The 24,147-nt window shown below is 39.6% G+C and overlaps 1 protein-coding gene across 2 annotated transcripts in view; it reads right to left on the reverse strand.

The window, feature by feature from the left end:
- Nucleotides 1–24,147, reverse strand: part of negr1 (neuronal growth regulator 1) — a 170,335-nt gene that overhangs the window by 70,172 nt on the left and 76,016 nt on the right. For both annotated transcript variants that reach the window (XM_005734908.1, XM_005734907.1), the window contains exon 3: nt 10,574–10,699. In XM_005734908.1, the coding sequence (XP_005734965.1) occupies nt 10,574–10,699 (126 nt within the window). The remainder of the gene's footprint in view (nt 1–10,573; nt 10,700–24,147) is intronic.

Genomic DNA, 24,147 nt, shown 5'->3' on the forward strand with positions numbered 1-24,147 from the left:
TTTTTTCTGCTTGTTTTCTCTTTTTTCTTTCTCAACAGGTGATCCAGGTGATTGATTTATGTATGTTTTGTCTGCTTATTTAGTTGGTTTTTGTTTTTTGCCCTTTATCACCGTTCCTCTTCCCCGCTGTTTTTCTTTCCCTCTTTCTTTCTCCCCTTTCTTTTACTCAGCCAAATCTGTCCCGTATTTAGCAGGTTAAAATAAAATAAACAATAAAGGGTAGAAAAAAAAGAAGAAGAAAACAAACGAGAATAAAAGAAGGACAACTTGGAAGATGGCAACTGGTGAAGCTGTCGTCTTATAGCTCTGCCCCAACTCGCCAATAAGAAAGACTCATGTATGGAAGTACTTTGAGGAATACTTTAAGGTGAATGACTGATTTGCAAGCATTGCTAGATCACTTCCATTTCAGTTAAGCTTTTCTATTTATGTATTTTTATGGATTTCTTAAATGTTCTTTGACCAACCTACGTAGCAATGATCCAACCACATCACACCAAACTCAGTCTGAGTTGCCAGCAGGTACAGTATGAAGACTTGTATACTTCTACTACGATTTACAAAAGAACATTAACAATATTACAGAACGTTAAGAATGAGGCTCTCCCTGTTCCTGCTGCCAAATGAATTTTCACACCAAAGCCACATTATCTTGTGAATCTGTAATAAAAGTGATCATTTGCGTGAAATGACTGGAATAGTTTGTAGTACGAGAAGCAAAAGAGCAGATAAACAAAATAAAATCACATGAAAATAAACAACACGTTGTCTAAGATTAAGACCACTGCAGCACAAAGCTGCAGCGGGCATTTACAGGAAGATTTGCTGCTTTCCCCCCAACATCATTCACATGTTAACTTCAGAATCAGCAGATGTGGACTTACAGTTGAACAAAATATTAATGCAGATCCTTCAGAAACAAATGGACAAATTTCAGATTTAAAAATCAGATTATGCTGCAGTGTATTAGTAAATGAACTCCAATATATTATTTCCATGCAGGATCCACTTGCACCAGGCTGCAAATTGTGTTTCTATTGATTTAACCAAGACGGGGCCTTTTCAAAGGTCAGAGAGGCCATTAGGCAGGTATCCCATCCTTGATATACATTTTGGAGATCATTTTATGTCCACTGCTCAACTAATAGACAACACAGAAATAAAACAATATATCCAAGCTCTAGCGTTGGTGTAAGTAATGTAAAACTGTCAAGGGACGCAACATAAGTTGCATGTGAGCGCATGGTGAGAGATATTCGAGAAACTGACAGAGGCCTCTCTCACCTGAGGGAGATGTCACTCCAAGCAAATTAAAGAAATCACAGCAAGGTTAATTCCGTATTCAGTGCCAATCCTGGCTAAGTGCCGATGCGGTAAGCAATTTCCCACATTGTGTAGGGGAGCTGAGGGTACACTTCCTTCAGGGCTGCAATACACAGATAGGGCAGGCATCGCTGAAGAATCCATTATAGCATAGAGCAGCATTTTCTACATCAATTTATCCTTTAAACTCGTGAAAATGGAGAACAACCCACGCCGCTACATTGTGCACTGGTGCCTTCTGGCCCCGACTCAAGGTGCGGGCCAGAAGTAGGGGTAGAATCACACCGTGTGCAGGGCTTGTCTGAAAAACAGGCTGTTAGTCTACCTTGATACGTAACCCCTACCCTGCTCCCTGGCTGCCAATCTGAGGCCGTTAAAATCCAGAGTGGAACTGGGCCAAAGGAGCCTTAAGTCATGTCTGATTGGATGTGCTGCCACCTCCGTGACCCGTAGAATTACCTCACCGCTACTTTCTGTGCTGACATATTTAGCCAAATGCGCTGAAGGCAGTGAAACACAATTTCAGGTGCTGGACTGGTTATTGGTTATTGGAGTGTGTGATTACACAATAGCTAGACAATGCTGAGAGTAACATACATCATTCAGAAAATGAGCGACGAGACAAACAGAGTGGTCTCGGGAGAAAAACAAAATAATTAGTTTTACAGAGAAAAATCTTTTATTTATTTAGTGAATTAGCAGATTTGTATTCTGCTTGTGGCCAGGACGAGTGTGTTCACACACAGATATACATGTGCGTGCTCATGTGCATTACTGTAAGTTTCCTTCCTATGCTAAGTTCTTTGTGATGAATAACTGAGTCTCGAGTCCCCCTTGTTGAACTGTTGTCTGCTTAGCAGAGCTTTCACGGCAGAAGAAAGAGCACAGTGGAAGAAAAGTGCTAAACTGCTAGTGTTTCCTACACAGATTATATTTGGAGAGGCCACCCAGGTATAAAAACGATTGCCCGGGAAGTAAAGTCTGCGTATGGGAAACGATGATTAGGCTCCAACAATTTGCAGAAGTTAATAAAATGTACCACAGAACAGCACAATTAAGAGATTTATTTGTTTACTTAATACGGCCTGGTAAGCTGTGTGTTCTACCAGATGAATCCTTTTATCACAGAGGGTTTAGGTTAAAAATAATAAACACTTTTTACTTTACAATTAAACCGGAACAAGCTGTAGTGTCCTGTTGTGTGGAGTCCACACCACAGCTAAACTGCTTATTGTTTAATTAGCTGTCTCTGTCACTGCAGAGCGTGGGACCGAATCAATCTGTCAAGCTTGGCACACACGGACACTTAACAATGAAATGAGTGTGTTAATATAAGGATAGAAAAAAGGATCATATTTTACATATTTATTAAGAATGGAAGGCTTTTATGAGATGTGACTAAAATGCAAATTCAAAAGTAACAAATGCAGATGTCTGTTCAGAAATAGACACAAGGTAATCACAGTGACATAGTAATCCAATTTGAAAGAATCACTGATTACAAATGATCTCACCAATGACATCTGCGTTTGGAAAAAGAAAGGGTCAATTAGGGCGTGCAGTATACTACAGTGTACATACAGTACAAGGCTCATTTGCAAAAAGGCTCATTTTCAGAGTTTAAAGCAAAAACAAACAACAACTCTGGGAGCCTTCTAGGGGCCAAGAATGTGAAAAATTCTTCTGAGCTTCAATTAGTCAGTTAACTGACTGAAAAAAGGATAAATATATAACTGATTAATCATCTAGATTCCTCTAAGATAGAAAGCCAACATTCTCTGGTTCCAACCTCAATTCAATTCAATTTTATTTATCGTGATCCATAATATACTGGCTGTTTTTTTTCTTTGCATCTGTAAACTCGACATGTTTTTGCTAATCTATTAAGAAGAAAATAATACACTAATCAGTAAAGACAATGGTCGGTCTAAGTATATTAAAAGGCACTGCTTATATGTGGCTTTCAACTACATGTACCATTAAATAAAGTAGTAGTGTGTAACAGTAGCATAGCACCGTGGCAAACAATCTAGTAGTCATCGTGTTAGGGCCACTACAATAAACCACGAGCCCATTGAGCACCTCTTTAGTTAGCAACACTCAGTTCAACAGCTGAATGGGGAAGTGTTAGACACGGCTCCTGCTGCTGATACGTGAAATTTGAAATGCAGTGCCTAGCTCTTTATCTTTCACCTCCCATCGTGTTTAAAGCATGCCCAAATGTCAGCCCTTGAACTGCAGATCAGTTCAATGCAAACTATGACAAAAGAAACCCGGTTCTGAATGAGAGATCCCAGGTGAGCAGACCGACAAACACCTGCTAAGCCTTCCTTAAAGAGCTGCCAAATTTCAGCGTGACATGACAGGCACAACTCGAGGTTCACAGCAGTGATATAAAGTCAAGTTTGAACAATTCATCACACTATTACATGCTAGAAAAACACTACAGCTCATGCTATTACCAAAAAGTCCTGTTAGATCTACTTTTAACAGGCTGCAGTACTCACAACATAGTAAGCTGTGTCTGCAGAGCGGACCTGGGCAGAGGAAAGCCCATTGGCTGTCTCTGAGTGGCCTGTACGAGGTCAATGGAAAATTAGGAAATACAATACTACAAAATACAATTGAAAATGAACCCAGAATGGACATTGGTATTGGTATTTTCCCACCAGACCTTGCTGTCAAAATCAATAATAAAAATGTAACACATTGTTGATGTTGTTACTAAAACAGTAAACAGTGGCAAGGGGACAGGAGTCAGTTTGTTGCTCTTTTGAAGGAGCATGAGACCGAACATGGTGACATAGGCTACAACGTAGCTGACAGGTGGTTTGGCTAAAGGGCTAAAATGTGCTGGGGACCTGAGAGCAGAAACTCAAGAGTTTTGTGGGAAGAAAAATGAGGAATTTGTAAAGCTTGAGTTTGCCGTTCCTCACATTTACACCCCAGACAATGAACCTGATTATTTTACACTTACTTAAGCTTAAAACAGACTACTCCTTGTTCTCTTAAACTCTTAAACTACAAGAAAAACAGCAAAGACCGCTCTGTATGAAGTTAAAAATCTAACATTTTGCAAAAACATGCACATTTTGTTCACAGTTGTTTTTGCCTATATTGATTAATAATGATAAAATATTGGTACTATTACTATTCCTTCAATTGTAACATCTACTCAGTTGCAGCACAGAGATAAAATTAATATTGAGCAAAATTAAATTCTGCTATTGGCGAGCCTCCACAACAGTCCCAATTTCTCATGTGGCCCTATGGGAAAATCGGAGGACGGAGGATGCTGCTACCTGTTTCTTTACAGTGTGTCATGGAGAGATCATGCACTTACACTAAATGAAAAGGCAGAGCACATATAGCATTGGTACATGTACAGTAGTAGCAGGGGAAGAGAGAAAAACGCTCCCAACTGAGTCCTATCATGAGAAACAATCAAATATGCGTTCTAGTATTCTAGTCAGCCTTTTCAAAGGTCACACTTCTATCCCATGGATTCAAATCTCAATGGAAAAGGCTTATCAAAGCAATTTTCCCAGCCATCCAGCCATCCACACAACCAAACCAGATTGAAACAGACTACATTAAAGGCTTTTTTACCTCACTTTCTGTGACCTATGAAAGAATGGTGAGGAAACAGCACCAGATTCCATATATAGGTAATACCCTGACAAGCAGCCATGCTGCCCCAGTCTATCATGAGATTAGCAATGAAGTGGGTAAGTGAAGAGCTAAATTAGCAAAGACAGAGTTGCTTTCGGAAATACTGCAATGACATTTCCTGCCAAAAATCTTTCACTTGGTTTAAACACACAAGTTGATTCAAAACAGTGTTTTAATGACACTTAAAGGGTGCAAAGCCGAAAGCTGATCAAACTGATACACACTAAAATAAGCATCTTGCCACTATGTTTCTGTTTTTACTGAACTGCAGCCCTGAATTAGTTGGGGAGAAATCCTTGCTCAAGGGCACATCAACAGTGCTTGATAAGAGCAAGGGAAGCATGAAACATGTAGCTTTCACCAAAGGATAGAGGGCATGTGTTTTTAGTTATAAGCACCCTTAACATGCAGCAGTCCTCACAACCTCCTAAGGACTTCACTGTTAAGCACAACTTTCTCATGGCTAATTAAGCTATTACAGAAAAAGTCTTTAAAAGCATTAAAGTCCACACATATTTGTTCTTCTCATAGCACGTCAACAATAATGATCAGTGTTTTTTCAAGTGCCTGCTTCAGCTCTCTCTAATGAAGAACATGCACTAACTTTCTATGAACCGATTTGAGCCAAATTATCATCTCAATAAACTGTTTATGGCCACACTTCACTGGATTCACAAAGTTTATTATTAGCTTGCACTTTGCTGGTTGGCAGGAAGGGGACAGAGGGGAAAAATGCAAACACAAAACAGTCAGAGTGGGAATAGGAACCTGACAGTCAGTCAGAGCAATTTATCATTCTGTCAAACTTCACTGACTGCTGCAGCAGAACCATCTACAGTGCAAAAAAATCTCTGCCCACTACTCCAAAATGACTGAGTGTTGAGGAGAGGAAGGCCAGAAAACTATACCTGACATGTAAAAGTGTTTGTTATTAAACACACCTGCTTGGCTTTACGTCAATGAGGTAGCTAAAATAGCAAGAAATTTGTCCTGCGTCTGTAACAATCAAACATAACAGATAAACCATTAGTGTGATTTGTAAAACATGTGCTTTAAGAGTTAAAACACATTAAGTTTTTTCTTTTTCCCCCGCCAGCTCTATCTACTGATAAACGAGTTCAGGATGGTCACTAGCTAACCAGTACACTTCCAGTACACTAACCAGTACACTTCCAGGGTTGTTCCTGTCCCAGTATAGTCCTAAACATGGCAGGAAATATAATCATCGTGAAATGAGTCCATGTTGCATTGTTTGATGGAAATGTATTCCTATTCCTGTTATTTGTGACTTTTATTAAATAAATTAGTTTACACGCAAATTCAACAAAACACAGCGATGTGGAAAAGAAAAGAAAATGCAACATTATCAAAATTATACATGAGTTATAGGATAAAAATAAACAACTATTCAGTAAAAAAAGTTTTAAAATTGTCCCTGGTCTTTGTTTGTTTTTTATGAGGGAGAGCTTTTTACCATCTGGCTCGTTACAGTCAAATAACCTTATTTAACAGGATATATTAGAATATGTTTCTGTGCTTTATTGATCAAAAACACACTTTTTATTAATACTTTACATTGCTGCAGCAGACAGCTTCACCCCCTGTCAGAACTCCCTTTCTGCTCCTCAGACGCTTCGGTTTGAACAGTAGTTACGAACATAACCAACATGGATCGCTAAAGAACGCTAACAACATGGTACAACATAACAATAAACTTTAGCGACATGCGACTTTCTCACCGAGAAGTCATTGTTCATGTTAGTAAAGCCCAAATGGATAAATAAACTAATTAGCATTATAATGCAAACTCCTTTATAATAATCCTGCAGCGTCTGTGGAATCACACTGCAGCTCCAAATTGGTAATTAATTTCCTCTGCTTCCCAAAATAACTCTTGTTTACAAGCAGCCAACCTGCTGCAACTGTCTCAGCAATAATCCTTGCATTCAGTTTTTTAATGTGTCTATAGTATTATGTAACAAAGCATGCATGTACATACTGCAAATAATAGTTGGTGTGATGATCACTGCAGTGAGAAGCATAGCAAATGTAAGAGCAAGGTATGGTGTGCTGCATCATTACAGTAACGTTAATGCTAATTTACCAAGATCAAATGACCTGATTACAGATGTACGCCATCTATAATCCAGATCCCTTCCCAGACGCCTTGACCCCCACTCACATGAGTCACATGATATGGTGGGGTTCACCTGAAACCTTGGCTGATTGTGACCCACACCTGTTTTTACACCTTGGCTCATGTGATTAGGCAGAGGATCAATAGGGGGTTCATGACCCTCTTAGGGACACTCCCAATAGGGCTTAAAATCTGGGACTCTCCACCAGTTACGCTTAGAACTGAAGAAGCTTGTCAGATGAAACATCTTCAAGAAACTTAAAGAAGACCAAATGTGTTTCTTTCCGAGCTCCTTGGACTTCGACAAAGAAGCAAAGCAGAACCATGACGAGACATGATGCCACTGTCAAAAATGTGGGATTTAAGCCATTTACCATTGTTACCAACTCTGTGGCCATAAAAAACTCCCCGAGACAGCTCTCCTTGAACCTGGTTCTTTACAATGAAGTGCCTTGAGCTGACTGTTGTTGTGATTTGGCGTTACATAAATAAGACTGAATTAAACTGAACAGCTGTATTTGCCACAACGAACATCTGATCCATATGAGGCTCACGGCCCACTTCATTGAGACTACTGAACTTCATGTTCCTTTTGGTGCCACTGGAGAAGAAGCAATTATAGTCTAGATGTAGTTTTTAGATTTTATTTTGCACTGATGGCATTTTTATGTTTTTGTAGCTGATCATAGAATTTTAGTTTTCAAGTTTGTTTGTGTTCTTCTGTAAAACTTGAATCTTTTCAGTTTCAGTTTAGTAGATGTACTCGTGTTGTTTATTTAAAATGTAATTGAACATTGTTGTCATGAATATATATGAACTTTAAGCTTGTCAGCCACAGTGACTGGACACATATTGTCATATGTATCCATAATGACTGACATTAAAAACGTTTTTATAAGACGTTTTTCCATATTGCCAAGCCCTAACTAAATCTTGCCAAGCATAATTCACAAAAGATTGATTTTTTTATTACTGTATTTTTTATGTGTGTGCTGCATATTTGTAGCTTTTATTTTCTACAAGCATGCTATCTATTCACAAAGTCTCTTAAATAAGCCTCTTGGATGGAAAGAAATCCCCCAACAGTCCCCAAAGTTGCCCACAAAATGTTCCCAAGTAAAAAGAGCGATTGTTATGATCATTTCAACACGTGCCAAGGCTTACTTTACATGTCTAGATCCCCATCTGTCTCATTTTATAAATGACTTAACAGAGCTGTAGTTTTGACTATATTTATACCCTGGAAGTAATTACCTTATACGTGCAGAATTCATGAATCAATTTGCAATTACAGTCCCAGCACTGTTAGTTTTTAAAGTCTGCTGCTATTTGACAGATCATTCACAAACGAGGTAAATATTCCCATATGCTCTGATAGCACATTCAAATTGGCCATGCACTGGTTAAAGCATGCTCTGCATATCCAAGGGATTTAATGGAATTCCATCGATAGGTAATTAGCCTATTACAACCTTTCAGTTGTACCACATCCTTTGGTCAAATCACCCTTACTAGAACTGACTCAAAGATCCCATGCCAAACGGCTTCTTTTCTGATGTGCTGGGAGACAGTCTGTGATTACATTTAGTCCTGGGCCCTTTCATTTGACCAGCATATCATTTCTTCCCTGGCATACTTCAAAGTGTGGACACTTCAAAGTAGAATGAGTGACTGCCACTCGGACTCTGAGGATGGCTCTTTTGATCATCCTCTGAAAACTCCTCTAATGCAATCAGGGCAAGCACGCCAGAGAGAAGGATTTGACAGCCATAAGATAAATGCAGTAATCCTCATAGCTATCAGATAAGCACAGCATGCTCTAATCCATTAATATGAAAATGAGGGAGGACTCAAAGTGGCTGGGTGGGGGCTTCAGAGCAACAGTTAAACACTTTGGAATAAGTCTTCAAAGGAAGGATTCAGAATTTAAACTATTTAATGATCTGTGTGTGTGTGTGTGTGTGGGGGGGGGGGGTGCCCAGGATAACAGCTTCCTACATCATAACACTAAATTATTTTGTTAATGCACTTACAAGGTGTAAGAGCAAATCTGATGTCTACCTGCAGTGATGTGAGTTAAAGTCTTCCAGCAACTCTTGAGTAACCATCAACCTGCTTTTATAGCAGTCCTCAGTTTTAACCTCTGCATCCTGTTTTATTACATTTGACCTTGAGTTTCTGTTTATGCTTCCCTGTTATTAAGATGTTTGTGTTTACGGCATCGTTCAGATACTCTATTATTCTAGTCTTGGTTATGGTTATATTGAGTCTTTCTGCTTTTACTTTATGTTTCCTACTGATAGCTTTCAGTTTTGCAATCGGCTGGTTTGACTCTTACTTTTGGTAGTAATAGTTTGCTCAGTGTTTTTCCTGTCGTCTGTTCTCCCTGTCTCATTTTTCTCGTGGTGCCTGGTCCACTGTCATTGACTCTGACTCTCCTTGACTCTGAGTATTTGTCTTTATTTTATTTTGAAGGTTTTTTTTAACCTGTGTCTCATTCCTATTGACATGAAATGCATTATATGTTTCCAGGATAGTGCTCTGATAAAGGTCAAAAAGACTGACGACTCCATCAGATCACCATCTGGAGTACGTAGGTGACCAGGGAGAGACCACCAACCAACCTTCACACAGCAGTAATGTATGTCAGGTGGTACAGTGTGCTAAACTGTCAGAATTCAGCATTTAGCGTTTGGTCAGATGCTGCGAAAGTTTTAAATGTCCACAAAATGCAGCGATTAGCGTCACATTGCAATTGTCATGGCTATAATGTTAGCCAGTGCAAGCATGCCTAACAATATATATGGAACATTTTAGCCTTTTGACCCATAGCCTAAAATTCTTAGCCCTTGCAAACATTTTACAATTGCAATGCTAGCCTGGAAAAGAAATGACAATGTGCCACCTCCTCCTTCTTCAGCATGTAAGAATAGACAAGAACCCTTGTAGGCGTATGCTTTCTCTGTCAGAATTGCTGCCTCAGTGCATACACTCCGTACACTACCTATGGTACTAAAAAAAAATCCCTCTTTCAGACGTTTGGAGTTGGAAGGAACTGTAAGTATTGGTTCTAGTGGGGTGTGTCAACGTGAAGTCTGTAGCTGCTCATTTGCTGATTGCTTTAGTTGTAAAGGTAGATGCAGACTTGGCTTCTGTCTGTCCCCCAACTTTGTTTTTTGAAGGAACTCAGTTGTTCCATCTGACCACCTGCTCTTCTAATGCAAATCCATCCAATCACATTTATCTCCTATTCTATCTCTCTATCCTCTTGCTATTTCTTTATCTGCAACATTACTAGAAGTACTCTGTCCTGTTCATACAATCACCTATTGATATTTTCCGTGCTTCCCCATTACTGCTTTCTATTCAGCTATCCTTCTATCCATTTATCCATCCCTTCATTCATTAGCATTGGGTATGTGAGAGGTGATGTGAACTCACCTAATGGGGTTATGTGTCTCCAGGTAATGGTTGGCTCAGGTTTCCCACTGGCTGTGCAGATGAGAGACACATTGCTGCCCTCGTTTACCGTGATGTCAGGGGAAATGTCATATATCTTGGGAGGAACTACAAAAAAAAAAGAAAAAGAAAGGAAAGGGAGAACATATAAACAAGATTAGCATTTCAAAGTGAAATATGATTCCTCCAGCAATATCATCTATATGTACGATTAAATTAGAGAGGAAATCAGTGTATGATGAATAATACAGTAAGAACAGTAAGAAGAATATATGTTTCGGTAAATGCTCCTTCACTTTACTGTTTGCATAAATCCCACATTACATGTCATATTCAGACCCCATGAGTCTGACATCGTCACCTTGTTAGATATTCAGAGTGGGCGTAAGGGGAGTGTGACTTTCCCCTTGGCAGTTACTCCTACTCAACTGCATCAGTGACTATCACAGTCATGACTGAGGCTACATTGGGTAGTGCACACTTAGTATAGGTTAAGCAGGTTTAAACAAAGAAGCAGACAGTCGGATCAAAATAAACAGAGGCACAGTATAAGACAGGCTAAATGTTAGCGGTGGAGGAAAGAAATGAATACAGCATAGCATGCATGGTGATAGTGTATTGTTACTGGGACACCAAATATCAATATTTTATTAAACTGAATATGAACAAGAGGGCTAATCTTATGCACCACCATCCTGAGATAACATAAGCTAAATAAACTTGACAACCTCCTAACCTCCTCGCTGTAAGCTAATAACTCCATTCCATGAGTAAAAATAGGATACCAAATCTATTAAACTAAAAACGAAGAAATATTTGATATTCTGTGACCGAGGGCTTGAGTGTGTTGCACACTCACGAGACTTTTTATCCATAAGGCGATTGCACACCTCACAGGAGGACTTTTCTGCAAACAGTCACAGTCTGACTTGCACTAATTGCAATCACTAAAATTGCCAATATGTTGCCATCACACTAAATGAGTCTTTGTCACTGAGTGCAACTCGAGGGGACTCGACTCAACTGACCACCAGCTGGTTGTACATTAATATAGAACAGGAAGGTTGCCCAGCACAAATGTAATGGTTAAAATGGAAATTTCTGTTAAATGCAGATTTAACACCATCAGATATGTAATTTCTAACAATTTATCACAGTTAATTGCTCTATTATAGAAAACAAATTCCATGTAATTGCCAAATTGACCGCACTGAATTGCAGACTGATGTCAGACTAAGGCTAACTCCGTCTTATGTTAACATTTACAGCAGGCTTTAGTGATTGGTATTTGACAAGTCTTTCCTGGCCTATCCTGTCAAATAGGGGTTGATGTAGGAGACGCCCTGTACAGCTCACCAATCAGAGACAGACAATTAACGTCAATGTGTTTGTACTGGAACATGGACACTCCACACAGAGGGGCCCTAGCCAGGAGGCTAGTGGATCTAAACTAGCCAAATGGGGCTATGAGTCAACAGTTTGCCCATGATTAGCTCACCTCTCGCTAAAAAGAATCAATCTGGCAACTTATTGTATGACATCCTCTGTTGTATAAGTATATCGAGGTCCCAGTATATGTATATCGAAATATGGAAATAATTCTTAGATATTTTACAAAAACATAAACAGGCTTTAAACAGATCTTGTCTTCCTAGAATCACTAGTGTATAACATCTGTTGGCGATATACTGATATAATGATTGAGGGTAAACAGAAGTTAACTAATGTGCTCTCACAGCCAGAAAATGAATGACAGCACAAAGTGTGGCTCAACTAAAAAGTTTTAAATGTGAATAATAATTGAATACACTTTGACACTTTTTAATCACAGACACTGCGACACACTGCAGATAGATGTCTCCTAATGGCTCATGTATCACGGTACCTTTGTTACTTTGGGAAATACTTCATGATGGTATTGTAAGTTACTATGCGTAGCCCCTAAAACCAAACTCCCCAAAAGTAAGTAATTCATAGATCTGTAGCCGGGCTTAGAGGGTGTTTATCATCAATTTGGGGGGAAAAAAATATATTGACGGCAGCTCATGAGAAGTCCCCGCTGGACATCACTTACACGTATAATTGGAAAGTTTCTGTGCACTTAAATCCTCTTGGAGCTTTGATGTTAAAAGCTTCGGTATTTAGGGTGTTCAAAACGCAGAGAGAAACACATGAAGCCATCCACAAAGGCCTTTGCACGCATTTGAATAAGCACACATGCAGGTACATGTGCATGTGCACACACACTGCTGCCAGCTTATGAGACACTATTTTAATCTGCAAGATTTGAATCTCAGCGGGGGCTTTTCTGCAGTGGACTGTGTTATACAGTAATGGATTCTCACTCATCTGGGTCCAACTATTCAACTATTCTACCCTCTGATCCTGCCTGATGCCTGCTAAAAAAACAACAAAGGAAAAGTTGATTCAACAATGTCTAGAGTTCCCCCCTTTAGGCCCACCAACACATTTTAGTCACATGGTCTTTTGTGCCATTGAACTTTCACTTCAGCATCAATTTCTCCCCTTCACTCTGTTATGAGTATACAAAGGGCACTGCAAAGAATTTAAACGCAAGCAAAACCTGCAACTTATAAACAATAAATGAGTTTCTTTAGTGCACAGAAAACAATCTGTGGCTTGGACAAAGTAAAAGTATAAAGCTAATAACGGAACTCCGATGACCAACATTAAGGCCATAAACAGCATGCTATAACTTTAACAAGGTTATATGTGTCCCACTTGTGTATTAAGAGCGAACAGCCAATCGGTTTTATAACTCTGCGATTTAAAGGAAACAAACAGCACTGTATGACTCACAAGTGGTACCACCAACCAGCAACCTGCACTGACCCAGGCATAACCAACCAATGAAACAAGGGAATGCCCATGAAAACATTTGCAATGCTGCTGTTTTTTGTTGAGGGATGATAGGCGTCGCTTTTGATCAACAGATCTGGATCTAAATGAGATGAAAGTGGCGGACCTTCTGTGGGAGAGGACCGGAGGCGATGTTGAATCTAGGTTATTGCTTGTCAGACTCCTGTGTTTACTTGCTGTAGGACCCCAGTGTTGACACATCTCCTCAGTGTCTGATAGCACAAAATTGAAAATGTTGGGGTTGTCTACTGATCCTATCTCTCTTTGGCAGGGACTGAGAGGTTTTCAAAGGTTTAGATGAAGAGCCCACAGTTTTTCAGCTCAGAGCTGCTGTAGCACAGTGGCTTTACTGTATAACAATGCTTGCTCCAGTTAAGAATAACAACCGATGCTGTGAAACAGAATAAAAGATCAATAGGTACCAGTCAAACTTTAGACACTGAGTGAAAAACTTTTTATCATTATGGCGCTGCGGTATCTGAACAACTGAACAGTAATTTATTCACCAGACAATAGTCCATGTTTTCGATTCATGCCTTTTAAATCTATTACAGTAACTACCCGAAGGCTTTTTTATAATTGTAGATTTGCTCTATTACCTCTAGTATGGAGGGAAAAACTACTATAATGAATAATTAAATGTATACAACACTGAATGCATTCAAGTAATATATTTTAAAAATGTAGGTACATATGATTATTTAAAGCCATAAAAAGAAGAAGAAAGAAAGCACATCCTCTTTCAGTTCTAACGTTTTACATATCAAGACATGATACAAATAATTCGATAACTACAACCTCAGATCAACTCCAAAACATGACATATTACATTGTGCCATTATTTATTTAACAGAAACTAAGCCAAATGCATAAGCATAAGTGTGTGCAATATTAGATCCACCCTTACTGCTGCTTTAGGAATTAAGAGGTTTAGTAGCAGCCGGGTGGATTAACTGATCATCAGCAAGTGTGAGCACCTCTACAAAAGGAGACGTTTTGTCAGTTTAGTGGTCTGGAGCACTCAGGTGCCTGTTAACACAATGCCAAGAAAGAAAGACGTCAGCGATGGTCTTGGAGAAGCAATTGTTGCTGCCCATCAATCGGGCGAGGTTATGAGGCCATTTCCAAACATTCTCAAGTGAGAAAGATTATTTACAAGTGGAAAACATCCAAGACAGCTGCCAATCTCTCCAGGAGTGGACATCGCACCATCCCAGCAAATTCATTCAAGTTCATGACAGTACAATTAGAAACAGACTGGATAAGTATGGCTTGTTTACAACGGCTGTCAGGAGAAAGCATCTTCTCTCTAAAAAGAACATGGCAGCACAGCTTAGGTTTGCGAGGTTGCGTCTGAACAAACCACAAGACGTCTGGAACAATCTCCTTCGAACAGACGAGACCAAAGTACAGATGTCTGGCCATAATGCACAGCACCACGTCTGGCAAAAACCAAACACAGCCTATCAGCACAAACATCTCATACCAACTGTCAAGGAGGGCTGATGATTCGGGCTTGTTTTGCAGCCACAGGCCCCGAGCACCTCGCAGTCACTGAGTCCGCTATGAACTCCTCTGTATACCAAAGTATTCTGGAGTCGAATGTGAGGCCATCTGTCAGACAGATAAAGCTTGGCTTGAACTGGGTCACGTAGCACCAGCAGTTCTACAACTGAATGTGAAAAAGAAAAGTCAGTGTGTTATCCAGTCAAAGTCCGGACCTTGAAATCCTTAGTGAACTGAATTGACACTGTAAAGAGAAGTGGGCCAAAATTCCTCCACAATGCCTTTGTACAGAAAATGATTGCTTTTGTAGAAAACTGGTTCTATAAGCTTCTGAATCACAGGGTGCACTTCGTTTGTTTGGCTTCATTCTTGTTAAATAAGGTGTAATATCACAGGTTGGTGTTTATCTGAATTTCTATCTACTTCATTTTAAAAAAACTGCTTTTATTATGTCCTGACATGTAAAATCTGTATTTGCATTTGCATTAATTATTCTATGTAATCATCATTGGTTTTGAATTTTAAAAGCATTTCATCTTTTATCTATTTATTTTGGGAACAAGTTCCTTTGTATTTTCCTGGTTTATTTGCAAAAACTCCATTTCTGCTTAACTATACAAATGAGCGGGGGTACCACTCAAAATGCGTAATAAGGTCAACTCTTCACCTTTTGGTGTTAAATAAGTTAAACTCTTATCACGGACAAATGGGGAAATCACCGAAAGCATGTGTCATGTTTTGTCTCACTACAGCGGCCCCTCAGCGGCTTTTTAAAGAGGCAGATATGGGGGAAAGTTTGCATAACTGCAAATTTATTTTAGTTTAATAATGCAATGCTGCTATTAAGTATGAAGTGTTTATTGTGTAGGGAATAGGAAATGAGTGATAGCGTGACAAAATATGATTTTGCCATCTGTTGTTTCTCCTGTGCAAAAAAAACTAAAAACTAAAATCCTAAATAATATCTTACATGTTTTTTATTAAGTGGGAGTCTTGTTGCTAGGTTACAGTGCAAAGACTTTGCAATTTGTGTTGCTGAGGGGTCCGTATGATGGACACAGGACTGAACGGGTTGTGTATTTGCCTGCGAGTACCTTTTCCTACAAATGTTTTAGTGACGAAGCTCGTATTAACAAGAGCACGAGTCTCATACTGACATGTGACTCGTGTTAATACAGAAAAACGTTTGTACGTGTCGGTGGTAACTTATATGAATATATAGCTAATGACTTTATTTTCTTATTGCTACAGTCAAAAGAAAGTTGTTATTTTCATTGATGCCATTTATATTTATTATCTCTGGACCATCCTGTCCTTCAGTGTGCATTAGAGCCCAATGACATACCAGCTGATATAAGGTATCTGCAATGGCTGATCAACCAACATTTAAAAGTAAGGAGGATATGACAGAAACACCCTTCAAATGCTCCATCGACACACATAACATGCTGTAGTTATGAGTGATAGACAAGTAATTCGTTCACTCTGCATCTTACTTGTTGGAAACGCCTGCCACAGTTGTAACCCGAGTGTAAAATCCAAGACTTGGTGTGACAATAAAAGATTATCAAAGGTTTTAATTTTAAAGATTTAAAATGCATTTCATATTTTTTGCAAGGGTGCATAAATAGCTACACAACGTAAACATGAGGGAAGTTTATGTTTCATGTCTCTAATAGAAAAATATATTGAGCGATATATTGGATTTTTTTAATATGAGTTTAGATATTGTTCTTCAAAGTCCTATATAGGTTCGACTGCACTGTGTATAGGGCGGCACGGTGGTTAGCACCGTTGCCGCACAGCACTAGGTGTGAATGTGAGCGTGAATGGTTGTCTGTCCCTGTGTGTTGGCTCTGTGACAGACTGGCGACCTGTCCAGGGTGTACCCCGCCTCTCGCCCTATGACAGCTGGGATAGGCTCCAGTGCCCCCCGCGACCCTGAAAAGGATAAGCGGAAGCGAATGGATGGATGGATGGATGGATGGATGGATGCACTGTGTATATGTGGAAAGCATAAAAGGAGACGGGCAAAGTTCCATAACCTTCCATGTGCATGCATAAAAAGCTAAAGATCAGGACAGAGCCAGTCAGAGTAGCCTCCAATGGTAATAGATGAAAGTAGCTGACCTCCAAAGCAGCAGAAGCACAGCAAATATAGTCAAGCTAAAGCATTTTAAATAGAATGCCTGATGTGGGCTGGCACTGAGATCTTCTTATCTGGTGAGACTATAGCTCAACTTTCTTTGTGGCCCATCTGGACTCATGTGGGTGAATGCTGTAGTGGATATTTATGACATTTTTGCTTTTATTAGAAAAGTGAGAAAAACAAAATAATGGACATAGTGACCATGAGGACACCCACCAATAAGTGAAGTCCCTTTATGAAGCCTAAAGCTGAGAGTTTTTTGAAACCTGGACCCGAAGAACAGGCTAACGAGGTGTAATTGACAAGTCATTAAATAATGTGCATATTCTTGAAAATCCTCCTCGCCGACTCTGAGAATGTCACAAAAGGGACAATTTCCCTGCTCAACTGAAGTGTTTGTGCAACCAAAAGAGTTGCTGGCCATTAAAAAGCAGCAAATGACATGTAGTAAAGCTCCAGTCTGCAGGAATTAAACTGGACATATATTATGGGTCCCAGTCCCACGACTACTTGGCTGCTCCAAATCAGCACAAACGTAACCATCCAGTGAGGTTAATGATTGGAATGTGTTATGGTCCACCATTACCTTATTTTACAGCACAATAGATGTCTCATAACATAGTAATGGAGAAACATGGTGCAAAAATGTGCATTCGGAAATACAGCATCCAACCACAGTGAGAATTTTCTACATTTCTATCTTTATTTTTTACACAAAAAGAACTAAAAGCCTCCCCCAACAGCAGTGATGACGATCTTCCTCTCTGAGGTAAAATGACACCACGGATTCTTCAGGCATTATATCCGAATGTAAGTGGCAGTATCAAGGTGCTCTTACAATGTTAGTCCAACACTTCAGAAGCCAGAATCGTCAATACCTTGACCCAATCAACACTTAGTAATGGCGGCCAGTGTGCTGGAGGTGATTAATTTCCTCTCGTTTTCACAACACTATAACGCAGTTACTCCAAGGTAACATGTGTACTGAGGCTCACTTTGTGTTTCTCAGTCAGTATATGCCAGAAGATACTAGGATCTTTATAATAAAACAAACTGCTTGACCAGCCATACTACATCATGGTTTAAAAGACCGCTGATGAGTTTGAAGATTTTCTCAAAATCCCTTCCCTCTAATTCAGAATAACGCAGTAGCCGCTTCTAACTGTAGACAACTTAACTCAGTGACATGGAAGTAAAAATAAATCTTACTATACTGATCACAGTGTATGTATATATGTACTGTAACTCGTCCTTAAAAGGTCGGGCCCGCTTAACAAAGCTTTGCAACAACGTCACAGCAATTACAAAAGCTATATATTTAAAAAATATATAATTATTATAAATCCAGTTGGGTTTTTTTGTATATATAATGCACACGTCATCCTCCCCCTGTGAATGCAACACTAAGTTCTATGATTTTATTTGTTTCATGTGCTATGTTCAACATAAATAAAAAATACAACCACTTGCTCAAAGCTGCTTAGAGGAAAACTAGTCAAAACTAAAGTGGACATTCATATAAAAGTTCCTCCCTGCTGAGATAAGACGTCGCTGGAATTCTTAGTTGTTAAATTCTTGGTTAACACATTGAAAGCCTGTGAAGTTCGGTACCGTTACTGTTCCCTGGGTGCCTCTCTCTGAGTGCTCCGTATCATCTCTTTTCCACCTCCTCCAACTCTAACATCAGAAACAGTCACGACTGTGCGACCCCTTCAACAGCAGAACAATATAACCCTTCCCTCGATACCAACATCACCAGCTTGTTGTTTTCTTTAGGCGCTAATTCATTAACGATGCTATGATTGTCATGTTTGCCCATTCCTCTCTAATTTCCCTTCTCTAGCCCTGCGGGAGGTGCTGAGCACAAGCTGCCACAGCTGATCTGGGTGGCATCATCTCCCTCCTAGCAGATGCCTCAGGTGAATAAATAAAACCGTAATGACGCCACCTTGAATTACGGAAATGCTTACAGCTGCACTATTATAACATGGGGGGTGCACGCTACTGGGCTCTTCCATGAATTCTGACAGGCCTTTCCACGATGACTTCTGCTACTAAATTGCAGGACCCAATTACTGGCTAAACCTACTGCCATCAAGCTTTCCAATTAGAGCACAGAGGGGAACCCTGGCCACTAGCTGTAATGGACGGCAGCACGGGTGATGAGTCACAGGAAGCTGTGAGAAAGAGAGGGAAGGACAGGCAAGAAGGAAAAGAGTGCCATCCTTTATTTTCCACTGCCAGTGTTGAAACAGATGAAGATGTTGTGACTGCTCAAGACAACGCAATGCAATAATCTTACTGAAACAGAGAGGCTCTTTCATTGGAGGACACCTTTTTTTAATCATTGGCCTGAAGAAATTTGGAAGTGAATTAGGGGAAGATTTACTTGATACAATGACAGGGAAATCTTAAAATATGCTTTTAAAACTCTAAAATTACCTGCTCCCAAATTTCCCCAAACTTAATAACGAAACATAAACCCCATAAAAGTATACTGAAGTTTCTTGGATGTAATATACACCTCTATAATGTGACAGCTATTCCTAAAGGTTTTCAATTACATTTCCCCAAAGCATGCAGCAAAAAAAACCCTTCCACTCTGTTAATTAGGTGTCAAGACACGGAGACTAAACATAAACAGTGACAGATTATATTACGCAAAGGGATTACCTCCATTTGCAGTGTCATAAAGCATTCACAGATAATTTGTAGCACTTAACTTCGGGGAAAGTTCATCCAAACAGAAAGAGAAACATGTCACTATTTGATATGACATTTTTCTTTACTGCTTTTGAGAGAAGAAAAAATAACTTTAGTGTAAGGAAAAGGCTCGACCACACAACCTATCATGTTTGTTGTGCCTCATGTGTAACATCATCAGTTAAAGGCCCTCAGAATCAATTAGGTGATTTTTAATGTATTATACACAAATCTTAAAAAGCATGCCTAATAAATCAGAGTTGATAGATACTGAAGGTGCAGTATGCATAAAGAAAGGAAAATGGTATGATTTCAAAGTAAAGTTGTCCTCTTGACAGTCTCCCTTCTCTGTTCTACGTTCCTTCAGCCTAATGAGCAGCAGCATATACCGACCGACATATTTGCAACGCAAGCTTGATCAATAGGCTCGACCAGAGTCGTCTGCCAGCGAGGCAGCCCAGGAGTTTGTTGTATAATCCAGCTTTTTATGAAGCTAAATATTACCTAAGTCTGCCTTGGCTGAGGCCAAGTGTGACAACTACAGTGAGTGCCAGTGCAGGAATAAACAAATTTTACTGCAGGATTTTTCATCATTAAATAAGGCTTTCCACCATCTAAAGGGTTGGTGCAAGCTTCAGTGCCAATGGGGATGCTCTACTCAGCTGTGATGAATTGTTTTCCTACACGTCTGTCATTGGTTGTTCAGCTGGCAGGTGAATGAGGACTTCTCAGATTGAAAGGGCAGCACGGGAAATGGGTCATCTGGGTCCCTTTGCTTTTTTAAGTTTTGCTGTCACACATAGTTTGGAAAAGATTTTTAATTTTATGTCCCCAAATTAAGTATGAACAGTCTGAATGGGTGCTCACCATAAGACCATAAGACCAAACCTATGAATTATCGAAATCTATTCTGCACAAGAAGCTGTACTACTTTTCAGCACTACTTTAACATGAAATTTAACTGTGAAGAAGGTCATGCATAGTGCTGGTCGATAGAGGCACTGTCTCTTGTAGATTATTAAATAAATGTATGTATGGGATGTTTTTTATTTATTTATTCTACTGGATTTGTGTTTTTCAGCAGTGGCAGTGTTGGAGGCTCTTCACTTACTCTACTGCTGCTATTTCTTTTTTTAAAGAGTCTGGCCAGTGTTCAGTTAGCCTTCAATGCTGGAGAAGCCTCTCAGATGAGAGTTGAAATGTCTTCAAGAACCTAAAAAAGAAGTCCAGTTGCTTTCAACTCAAGCTCTTCAGACTACCATGACACGAAAGCCCGAGAACCTACACGGACACTCTGGCTAATGAAATGCAGCAGCATCTCATCTGAAGGGAATGCACTTGCAGATCAGCCAACAAGAACTAGCAATGATTATCGAATATCGAGAAGTCGTCATTAAGTTTAATACAGGACTATAACTACGAGCCGTACAATAAAATGTGTCTGACTCAGCGAGATTAGATACGCAGGACAAATATGTAGAGTCAAAGACAACTACTGCTGTTAAAAAAAGTCGTCAAATAATACATGAACACAAGGTCAGGCATAAACGACAGCCCTCAAAGCTAGCATGTCAGAAGTCTGCAAGAACTTGAGCAGTTTGGGGTCAAAGGTAATCAAATAGTTCCCTGTGAACTTGAAACAGTTCCCTGTGTTTTGCACATCCCTCACAGGACCACACACCCTTGTCCCATCTACCCCATGATGCAATGGGGTAGATGGATTTTATAAAGTCTGTAAAAACAGCCAAGTGAAAATGCAGACCACTTGAATTACAACAACGACACAAAAACCTGCCTCAGTCTGTTTTCAATGGATTCCTCAGATAATGACAGCTTAATGCCATTCTTTTTTAGTGTGTTTGTACCTTTGTGTGTGCCACAGGCTTGCACTGTGTGCTTTTAAACAAATGTTATACCATACGTGACTCCAATCCTATAAACTTTGAAAGTAGCTTTAGTTTTAGCTTCAACATCAACTGCTGAACTCCCATAGTGTTATTAAACATATCAATCTCAATAATTTTCAACAGAAAAAAATAAAGCAAAAACACACGCTCAGCCATACGGCAATAATAAAAAGCAATAAAAACGTCCCGAAAAAGAGATGTTTTCTTTTTCTTTCCATTTATTTGAGCCCAGCAGCAATTGAGGAGGTGGACTAACTGGTGGAATGGCAGTACCAAGACATAAAACCTCATCATCCCTTATTGCTTGTCTGTTTTTGGCATCTCTTCATATTCTAAGATCTCCTCGTGGCTACAATGTTGGGCAGGTTAATAAAGGATTAGGACGTTAGGAGCTGCAGCACACAGCAAATAGCTGAAGACACAAATAGATTCCTGGCAAGTGCACATTAGATGATGAACATTATTCCATAATGGTATCATTAAGTATGATGAATCCAGTGATTTACCCGATTAATGTACTGCACGAATTCGCTTGAGGGCCTGGTGACAGTGTATAATGGCGGTACAGTATGATGACTTACTGTATGTCAGTAGCGACACTATACAGATAGAAGCTGGCATGTGTGAAACAAACACAAGTCGAGTATTTTGTAAGATAGGTGCACTCTCTACTACATCTGCAGCAGATAGTGTCTTTCACGTCGATGTGACCTGGTTGTGTTTTGTTGCTGACTCTCAGTAAGCACCTACACATAACTGGATCACTGTTAATGCACCTGGCATACATTCTCACAGTGAAATCTATGCCAATTACTTTAGTTGCAAGCCTGAAGTTATTATTTTTTTCCTCTCAGTTTATGTCAGTGGCCCACTTTTTCGCTTCGAGGCATCATTCGTGTGTGACTGAAACAGAAATGACCCCAATACCGTGGTAACAATAACACACTGGTGAGGCGATGATAGCCTTGGAGAAAAAGAAAGAATCGGACAAACATTGGACAATTCTACCTCAAGCCTCCAAAATGCACTTGCAATGTATGGACGTCGCCGGAGTCATAGAGCGAAACAATTTTCACCACGTCGAAGGTGTGTTATTAGACAGAACGACTTCTGTTATCAGGAGGTTGAAGTTGAGACTTTATCAGTATTTCATGCAAACTGTGTGTATTTATTCTAATAACACACGAGTCATTAATTTGGGAGCTGGTGAGATGATCAAGGCGATAAAAGACTAAAAGAATTGTGAAAGTAAAATCAAACATGCTGAGAACACGCTTTGCCCTGTGCAGCAATGTGAGGAAACTATAGACACCGTTTCTATTCAACTTGTAATTAACCATAACTTTATGATAATAATCCTGTCATGACCTAATGGTGCAAAAATAACATGCTTCCACAAATGTCACAACCAATACATATGATGAGTAATTGCCAGTGAGGTTAACGATGCACAAAGCGTGATTATGGAGAGCTTGTTACCAATTTCATGCACTTCTGGGGATTTCGTGAATTAAGGGAAATCAATTGATGAAAATGAACTTTTCGAAATACCTTGTGAGAGGCAATTAATCTTCAATGGGAGAGCTGCACTGGCCATGTAATTCAAAGATAAGCTATCTAATTTATTCATGCTAATCAGCGTCTTTAAAGCCACAGCATCTTGCTTATAAACAAAATTCCTCTACGTGTGGGACACTTAAATCTCAAGGATGATTGCTGGTTTTTCAATTAGCTGCATGGCAGCAAAGTGTCTCTGATTGGTGTGGCTACTCACAGGCCCCTTAAATAGTTTACTGTCACAAATAAACAGAGAGACTGTGAGAGGGCATGCAGCTTTCAGGCTGCAAAATGTGAGCCAGGGATTAAATGACCACTGCTATGGGTGCATCTCAACTCTTAGCTTGTGTGTATGAACTAATAATGTGATGGGACACAATCTTGGCCTCCATCTGTCACTGATCCTAAAGGTCAAAGTTCAACCTTTAGAGCCTGGGTCTTGATTAATGGGGAGAAAGCAGTTTGCAGCTAGCACACACACACAGTCATAACAAAAGAGCTGAGCTCAGTGGGTGTTTGGATCTGCTCTTTATTGGCCTGTTGCTCATCAGTAGGTCTTTGTGTTTCATTATTTATGAAAAAAAATGTGGATTATTAGTTAAAAGTAGTTATTTAATAGAAAACAAAAATGCTGTACTCATAAAAGTGATTGTGTAATTACGTTTTCTATTAAATTGATGCATTCCCATAAACTTCATTCACAAGAAGCCACCACCTTGAGTACAGTGTCAGAGATGGCCATTCTTCACAATCGCCTTGTACAGTGGGGCAAAAAAGTATTTAGTCAGCCACCGATTGTGCAAGTTCCCCCACCTAAAATGATGACAGAGGTCAGTAATTTGCACCAGAGGTAC

This window comes from Pundamilia nyererei, unplaced genomic scaffold (genome assembly GCF_000239375.1).
Source record: "Pundamilia nyererei isolate P.nyererei 1_Seehausen unplaced genomic scaffold, PunNye1.0 scaffold00061, whole genome shotgun sequence".
NCBI classification, from domain to species: domain Eukaryota; kingdom Metazoa; phylum Chordata; class Actinopteri; order Cichliformes; family Cichlidae; genus Pundamilia; species Pundamilia nyererei.